Below are 9,111 nucleotides of genomic sequence, written 5' to 3'. Positions count from 1 at the left end.
AAATGACGTAGTAAAATAAGGCAAAAAAAGTCAAATTATAGTATGGAAGAAAAAGTCATAGTATAGCAAGGCATAAAAAGTCATAAAAATGTCATAGTATAGTAATGCAAGAAGACGTCATAGTGCAGTAAGACATAAAATGTCATAAAAAAGTCATAGTATTGTATGGCAGAAAAAGTCATAGTATAGTAAGGCAGAAAAATTCATAAAATGTCATATTATAGTAAGGCAAAAAAAATGTCATATTATAGTTAGGAATAAATTTCATAGTAGAGTAAGACATAAAAAGTCAAAAAAATGTCTTAGTATAGTAAGGCATAAAAAGTCATATTATAGTATGGCAGAAAAAGTCATAGTATAGTAAGGAATAAAAAGTCATAGTATAATAAGGAATGAAAAGTCATTATAGTTAGGCATAAAAACTCATAAAAATGTCATAGTATAGTAAGACATAAAAAGTAAAATAATATGTCAGTATATTAAGGCAAGAAAATGTCATAGTACAGTAAGACATCAAAAGTAAAAAAAAATGTCTTAGTATAGTAAGGCATAAAAACTCACAAAAATGTCAAATTATAGTAAGGAATAAAAATGTCATAAAAATGTCATAGTATAGTAAGGCAGAAAAAGTCATAGTATAGCAAGGCATAAAAAGTCATAAAAATGTCATAGTATAGTAAGGCATAAAATGTCATAGTATAGTGAGGCAGAAAAAGTAAAAAAAAATGTCATTGTATAGTAAGACATAAAATATCATAAAAATGTCATAGTATAGTAAGGCTTAAAATTTTCAAAAAAAATGTCAGTATATATTCAGGCATAAAAAGTCAGTATAGTAAGGCATAAAACTTCATAGTATAATAAGGCATAAATCGTTATAGTATAGTAAGGCATTAAAACGTCATAGTGTAGTAAGTCACTGTTATGCCCCACCTTTGAGTGGCCCTAAGGGTTACACAAAACTCCACCAGTGACCCAAATAAAACTCACAAGACACCTCTAAAATAATGAAGGTTTTATTTAACATAAATATGCACAATGACCAGGACACTCAATGAAGACAACAAAACACAGAAAAAACACAAGAGAACACAACAAAAATCCCAGGCTTAGAGGTAGGAAAACCAGCAGTCCCCATGCTGAACGTCTCTGCCCTTCTGAAGCTGGCACCAGAGTTTTATCCTTTTCTTCCCTGGCCAGGTGGATCTCATGGAGTAACCAGGCTAGGCCTGGGTGGAGCTACAAGTGAGGCAAAAAAAAGTCATAGTATTCTAAATCATTGAATCGTCATAGTTTAGTCAGGAATAAAAAGTCATAGTATGGTAAGGCATAAAATTTCATTAAAATGTTATACTATAGTAAGGCATAATAAGTCATAGTATAGCAAGGCATACAACGTCATGGTATAGTATTGCATAAAAGATCATAGTATAATAAGGCATAAAACATCATAAAAATGTCATAGTATAATAAGACATAAAATGTCATAGTATAGTGAAGCAGAAAAAGTAAAAAAAAATGTCATGGTATAGTAAGGCATAAAAAGTCAAAGTATAGTAAGACATAAAATGTCATAAAAATGTCATAATATAGCATGGCAGAAACATGTATGAATGGATGCATTTACATTTAAATAAAACTAAGAGTAAGAGATCAAAGAGTAAAACTTTAAGAAATGATCCCTTGTTATAATAACTCACACATAAACATCAGAATAGGTGGACTTGGGTTAAGTTAAATATAAGTTAGATACTTACAATTTAATCCACAATAGCATATATTTAATCACGCCATCATTTTAAACCCAGAAGATGCATCTGTTTCCTCATCAGCTGCTCTCCTTACTACAAAAAATTAATTCATGGTGACTTTTTCATGGGATTCCTCCACCATTTTATGTTTACTCCTGCTTGCAACCTGATTGCTAACCTACAGAAGATACTTTCTTTAACCTCCAGTTGCGTCTCTGTTTCCCTCTTCTACAGACACACTGTATTTCTTTGGAGACAACAACTTCACCGAGTGGCAGAGTCTGTTTCAGCACTACGAGTCCCCGCCGTACGTCCTGCCTCTCACCAGCGGAGCGTACAGCTTCGGCATCGCAGGTCAGCGTCTGTTCAGGAGAGAGGAGCAACAAGCAACAACATGAGACAAACTGCTTTCATCTCAGCAGACGATATATCACGTTTATAATCACAAATGTATACAGACCTTCACTTTATTTTATTTCCATACACAAATGTAATATATATACATATGTTGAATTTCCATATATGAAATATATGTACATATAAAACAAACACATGTAAAAAATTATATATGAGACGTAATACATTAGAATAATTTCACTAGTGACATATATGTTTAGCCCGTACAAATATGTATGTATGCTAATATATAGACATACTCTATGTGGCATAAATATATATAAATATATATCCAACCAAATATAATATATAAAACCAAAAAAACATAAATCTTATGGATCAACACTTCAAATAAAACACAGAAGAAGAAGAAAATATGGAGCTTTGTTTGTTAGCAGCAGGATAAAAGACTGTTTTGTTTTCTGGTACTGAAGTAAAACCATCAAAAACTGACACAAACTGACAGTGACTCCACATCTACTGTTTCTGTCTCCAGGTCCTGGAACAGGAGTTCCCTTTCACTGGCACGGTCCAGGTTACTCTGAGGTCATCTACGGAAGAAAGGTAAAAAAAAACAAAAACAAAACACAACCTTTTGTTCAGTTTCCCGCCTGTTGTGTCGATTCATTTAATCCTGTCCTGAGGAAGAGTTTGTTGAGTGGTGTGTTGTGTTTGATTTGTTGTCTGACTGATGAATGGAGATACACTCACTTAGTAACACCACACTAACACTGGGTAGTTCCACCAGGTGTTGAACCTCTGAGACTCTGCTCCATGTTGACGTGATGCATCGCATCATTTCATTCACGCTGCTCTACCACATCCCAGAGGATGTTTGACGTGAACATGAGCTCACCTCCTCACCTGGTCCTGCAGGAAACCTGAGGTGTTCCTAATAAAGTGCACGGTGAGCGTAAATATAAACTGTGAATAATTCATTCTTCCTCTCACAGCGTTGGTTCCTCTACCCGCCTGAGAAGGAGCCCCATTTCCACCCGAACCGCACCACCCTGTCCTGGGTGACAGAAACCTACCCCCACCTGCCGGAGGACGAGGCCCCGCTGGAGTGCACCATCAGACCTGGGGAGGTAACGGACTCAGGGCGGCTCAGTCTGTGTTAGCGGCAGAGTGAACGGTCAGACAGATGCATCCTCCTCTACATGAAGTCATTCTGTTGTTCTCTAACGGTCTGGATGTTTTTCCATCAGGTGCTGTATTTCCCCGACCGCTGGTGGCACGCCACGCTCAACCTGGACACCAGCGTCTTTATCTCCACCTTCCTCGGCTGAGCGACTCTCATCAGTTTGTCTTCAGGCTGACGGGGAGAGAAACAGACTGGACCTGATGTTTGAGGAGAACGACTGATCAACAGACTGATCAATCAACAGACTGATCAACCAACAGACTGATCAACCAACAGACTGATCAATCAACAGACTGATGAACTCTCATTTTTGTGATTTCTGGTCTGGATGAAGCTGACATTTAATTTCAGGGACTAAGGAGCAGAGTAACATTCCAGGTGAATCTTTTAAGAGCCAAGATTCATTTTTTTTTAAAAAGGTGCTGCACGACCAACCACAACCTGCAACTGTCGGATGTTTTAATTCTGTTTGTATGTAAAACTGTATGAATGAGGCATAAATAATAAATGTTATTTTTGAAGATATTTTTATTGGCATTAATTTCCATGATTATTTTAAAAGACACAACAATTAATCAGTTCATTTAAAGGAAATAAGTAGCAGATGAATTGATAATAAAAAATATTATTGAATTGTTGCACTAAGATACGGCAGCGTAATGCATTCACTGGAGGAAAAGAAAATCTGCTCAGTTTTTCTGAATTAATGATGTAATTATCTCGTTAATTCAGAAACACTGGATTTATTTAAGTGAATGATTTAGGCTTCTGTACTCAAACCAAGTCATGGCTCCTGATCTACTTTGTGTCTCATTTACTCCTTAATGTAAAATTACTCAAACACAGGAAAGTGGAAATATTTCACTCAATTTTATAAAATTTTATGTATTCATTTTTTTTTTGCTTGTTTTAAGACAAATGAATCTCGAAGAATATATGAAGCCATAAACCTTGTTTTTACAGTGATTTGACTCTAAACTGGAGCGTTGGACCTGACTAACTGTTGGTGCAACAGATCATTTTATATTTGAGGGAAATCTTTCACGTGTGGATACAAACGCTTGAAAATTCAGGATTCATGATTTCTGGAAAGGAAAAGCTCATTCATTATTTTCTCATATGAATAATCAAACATTTTAACAATGTAGAAGGTGAAATTTAATACACTGAAAATGAGAGAACAAAGAGAGAGGAGAGCAGCAGCAGAGGAACTGAGAGGGAGATGAAGTGGGCGGCTCTGGTGGCGGAGCTGCGGCTGGAGGCGGAGGAGGAGGAGGAGGAGGAGGAGGAGGAGGAGCTGTTGAAGGTGACGAAGCCCGGCTGGTTGGTGGAGATCTGGCTGTTGATCCAGGTCTGATACTCTGACACACGGGCGTAGACTCCTGGGAAACTGGGTTCAGCACAGCCGATTCCAAAACTCACCACTCCGGCCTGGACCCACCTGGATCCGTCTTTACTCACCATGGGGCCGCCTGAGTCGCCCTGCACAGGTGAAACATCACGGTTACTATCACCAGGAAATGTGTCAATACACTGGAAACCATGACATTCAGTAGAGGAAGACGTACTAGTAATATCACAGGTTAAAAAACACATTATATTATTAGATTATTACTGATGCAGGATTTGAAAGAACGTGGTTTCTGCAGTGTTCAACAAATTACATTCAAAATTCAAATAAATCTTTTTTAGAATATATATTTATGTATATGGAATATTTTTAAAATATAAAATACAGTTAAAATATAGTTAAGAGCAAGATTAGACTGAAAGAAATAGAATAAAAATAAAATATGCAATAAAAACATCTATGATTCAACCTCTTGTGATGTATCAGGTGATACTGAAGGTGACAGAGTGTAAGACTGTACACGGTGAATGTGAACAAGATAAACACAGCTGTAATCACAGGTGTGTGTGTGTGTGTGTGTGTGTGTGTGTGTGTGTGTGTGTGTGTGTGTGTGTGTGTGTGTGTTATCAATTGCTGGAGGAGTGTTTGCAGACTGACTCACCTTGCAGGAGTCCTTCCCTCCCTCAGGTAGACCGGCACAGATCATGTTGCTTGTGATCTTGACGTTGTGTCTTTCATAGGCCTTCCTGCACTGACTGTTGGACACGACGGGAACATCGACCTCCTGCAGCGGCTCGTTAGCAGGAAGAGGCTCTGACAGAGAGAAGAGATGTTAGTATTTACTGAACTGAAGGTTTGAGACCTGAACTCCTTTAAACCTGAAATAGAAAGTTCTACCTCTCACATTTTGTGAGATATGTTTGTTTGCATCACACCCTGATCTGATTAGAAGTTAGATATCAGTCCACAATGTCGCCAACCTCTCTGCAGAACTCTGAACGCTTCAACTTCACTGATTATTAATATGATCCTTTTGGTTCTAGTTATTAAGTTAATTATCCACATTGATAGTTTATGTCAAGCCTGTATCAGTATTGGCTGTTTCCTGATCAGGGTGGTGCCCTGAGGATTACTCTGATTTTAATTAAAATCACTATTTAATATTAATATTTTGTGGATTTCTGATAATAATCGATAACCCACCAATTCCCAACATTTATGTTGTACAAATAAAATAAACAAATGACCAAGTGTTTCGAATAGTCCCATAGTAGAATTTTTGTATGTACATATATTAAAATATCTATGTGATAAATTTTAACATAAAACACGTGTTCTATTGAAGAATTATGTGTTAACATTTGATATTTGATTTATTTATGAAGTGTATCAAAACAACATACAAAAATCTCTATGTTTATATATGTTTTTCTTATTAATTAAATTAATTTTAAACTTGTCTAACTTCACATTCTCAGACTTTATCTAATATCATCAGGCTTCGTGATGGATATATATTTATGTAAATCTGTCTACAATATAAGCATATATACATACATGTGTATAATCGTATAAGCAAGATACTGAATATATTTCAATATATAGAGTTGTTCAAACTTCTAATAGGTTTCATATATGATCATTTTTACATATATGTACATGTAAAATAAAAATATTTCACATATGGAAATTCAGTACATGTAGCTACGTATATTGAATTTGTGTTTGGGATATCCTACATCGTTTAACTCAGGTCATCTAGGGCTAAATGATGACATCATGCTTTACATTATTGTTACTTACTAATGATACTGATGGCTCCCCAGCCGGTGACCCAGCAGGTCGTCCCGGCCTTGAAGACGCTGCCGGCCGCCGCCAGACACACGGGTCTGATGAAGCTGGTGAAGTCAACCGTTGAGGACAGTCTCAACAAGGCGATGTCGTTATCACTTGTCAAGTCATCGTAGTGTGGATGACTGATGACCCGGGACACTGACCGGGACTGCTCGTTAGGATTCGGACCTTCTTGGGTTTCACGTCCGAGGTAAATCATCAAATCAGAAGTGTTGGCGCTGAGAAACACAACATGAAAATATGTGAGTGATGGAACCACAATATGTACTGACATCCCAGTGTTCACTACACAGTATACCACAGTATAAGACCCTCTGTCAATAACTCTACATGGTTCATCAGAGCTGAGGTCTCACCCGGAGACACAGTGAGCAGCCGTCAGGACCCACTGGTTGTTGATGAGGGAACCTCCACAGATGTTCCTGCCCTTCCAGTGCAGACTGGCCTGCCAGGGCCACGTCCCTGCGGGGGCACTCTGACCCCCTACGATCTTTGTGTTGAGCGGTGCGGTGCCACAAACTGGAAGGGAAACAGTCAAAGTTCATCCTCTGAATATTCGTCTAGCTTCCACCAGCAGGACAGGTTTTCATCTAATCAGCAAAATATCTCAACGTGTACTGAATTAATTCCCATGAAATCTCATGCAGACATTCATGGTCCCCAGAGGATGAACTGTAGATCTGGTAGATCATCACAAAGATTTATTCATGTGACATTATGTGAGATACATTTTTTTTTCTTGCTGTGAACGAGCTGTTCACAAACGGACATGGCTGCAGAATAACGACACCATTGGCTTTTAATTGGCTCCCTGTAAGCTTTGCTTTCGATGTGTAATTCTGGCCACAAGGGAAGTTCGTCACCACTGCACAACCGAAACAGAAAGAGAATAGTGTATTTGTTTTCCCCGGCAGCCATTGGAAGCTTTCCCCAGGTAGTGGAAATGGCGGATGATGGAACCACGATTGGCTGTTGAGTTCAAATATCAACCGTGTTTTGGACCCTGTTTAAAAGCTTTAACAACAGGTGAATCTGCTGCGTGAAAGAAAGAAATGAATAAACGTAAGTGTAAAAACAAAACTCACCATTTAACTGTGCGTTGTTTCCTGTGGGAGACACAATTCATAAAGCATGTTGTTATTTACTTCATGGAAACTGGAAGCTGCCTGTTTGTAGTAGTGATTGTAAAATCTATTCATTGGTATCATCACTACGAACATGTCACATCTCATCCACTAATGTTTCTATACAACTAAACTATATATGTTGTGTAGGAAACTTAACTGTGACTGAATGTTTTCTATCGACGTAATAAAACTTAAAACTTAAAATCAAAATGTTGACAGTAGTGATGCGCAGGTTGACCCCTGGGTTTGATCGGGTCAAAGTACCATAAGTTATAAATCACTTGCAGACACACTGTGAATATTGAACAGCACTCACCTGTAACCATTAAGGCCAACAGCCCGACAACACCAACAAACAGCTTCACCCCCATGGTGCGACTCTTCAAACTGAGTGTGGTGACACAGAGCGCTCGAGTTTACTGGCACAGGAAGACGTGACTCAGTCTGCTCTCCTGCCAGGTGCAGTAGGTCGCTGTGATTGTTCACCTACAAAGGTAAAACCTCACGTACCACAAACGCCCTTCTTTACAAACATGAGCAAATGTAGCTGCCAGACTTTTCAAGGCCCCGAGCTCTGAACTGGGAGTCTGAGGATTTGATTTTGGCTTGAAGATAATCCACATAAACTGTAAAACCGCAAGACACGGGACTGACATCATCTTCTGACCACAAAGAGACACAAAACAACCACAAAGACACAAAACAACCACAAAGAGACACAAAACAACCACAAAGACACAAAACAACCACAAAGAGACACAAAACAACAACAAAGAGACACAAAACAACCACAAAGAGACACAAAACAACCACAAAGAAGACACAAAACAAACACAAAGAGACACAAAACAACCACCAAAAGACACAAAACAAACCACAAAGAGACACAAAACAAGCCGACAGCCACAAAACAGAGCACATGAAAGCAACCGAAAGATGAGACAACAACAAAGAAACAACAAGCAAGAGACACAAAACAAAGCAAGAGAGGAACAATAACAACGCACAATGACACATGAAGACGAGCGCAGCAAAGAGACACAAAACAAACACAAAGAGACACAAAGCAACCACAAGAGACACAAAACAACCAACAAAGAAGAGCACAAAAACAAAAGACACAAACAAACCACAAAGGACAGCACAAATCAACACAAAGAAGACACAAAACAACCCAAAGACACAAAAGCAACCACAAAGAGACACAAAACAACCCAAAGGACACAACACAACCACAAAAGAGGAACACAACAACAAGAGACAGACAAGGACCACCACAGAGACCAGAAAGCAACCAACAAGAGACTCTACAACAACCACAAGAGACACAACACTCCAGCAAGAGAGCATCAGTGAAAACGAGGGCAGAAAAGTATGAACATGTTTGCCAGATGTGGAGTTTAGCGGCTCATTAAACACTGTAACTGCTGCTGCTTGGTGCAGAATGTGCCTAAAGCATAATTAATACACAAAAGACACGAATAGTTT

At 38.3% G+C, this 9,111-nt stretch overlaps 2 protein-coding genes across 2 annotated transcripts in view; one reads left to right on the top strand and one right to left on the bottom strand.

Moving 5' to 3' along the window:
* jmjd8 (jumonji domain containing 8) overlaps window positions 1-3,804 on the top strand; it is a 16,501-nt gene extending 12,697 nt beyond the window's left edge. The window contains exons 6-9 of the mRNA XM_022763944.1: window positions 1,986-2,105; window positions 2,644-2,711; window positions 3,101-3,235; window positions 3,356-3,804. Of these exons, the coding sequence (XP_022619665.1) occupies window positions 1,986-2,105; window positions 2,644-2,711; window positions 3,101-3,235; window positions 3,356-3,436 (404 nt within the window). The 3' untranslated portion in view covers window positions 3,437-3,804. The remainder of the gene's footprint in view (window positions 1-1,985; window positions 2,106-2,643; window positions 2,712-3,100; window positions 3,236-3,355) is intronic.
* Window positions 3,805-4,270: 466 nt separating this feature from the next.
* On the bottom strand, window positions 4,271-7,994 carry LOC111235507 (serine protease 27-like). Its single transcript, XM_022763962.1, has 6 exons — window positions 7,940-7,994; window positions 7,287-7,361; window positions 6,853-7,015; window positions 6,446-6,714; window positions 5,304-5,455; window positions 4,271-4,773 (listed from the first exon to the last, which is right to left on the bottom strand). Exons 1-6 carry the CDS (start codon window positions 7,992-7,994, stop codon window positions 4,450-4,452), a joined length of 1,038 nt encoding a protein of 345 aa, XP_022619683.1. The 3' UTR covers window positions 4,271-4,449.
* Window positions 7,995-9,111: the final 1,117 nt, after the last annotated feature.

Source organism: Seriola dumerili, unplaced genomic scaffold (genome assembly GCF_002260705.1).
Source record: "Seriola dumerili isolate Sdu_G_001 unplaced genomic scaffold, Sdu_1.0 BDQW01000505.1, whole genome shotgun sequence".
Taxonomy (NCBI): domain Eukaryota; kingdom Metazoa; phylum Chordata; class Actinopteri; order Carangiformes; family Carangidae; genus Seriola; species Seriola dumerili.
The sequence above is the reverse complement of the archived record's forward strand: the minus strand, read 5'-3'. Positions and strand labels throughout refer to the sequence as shown.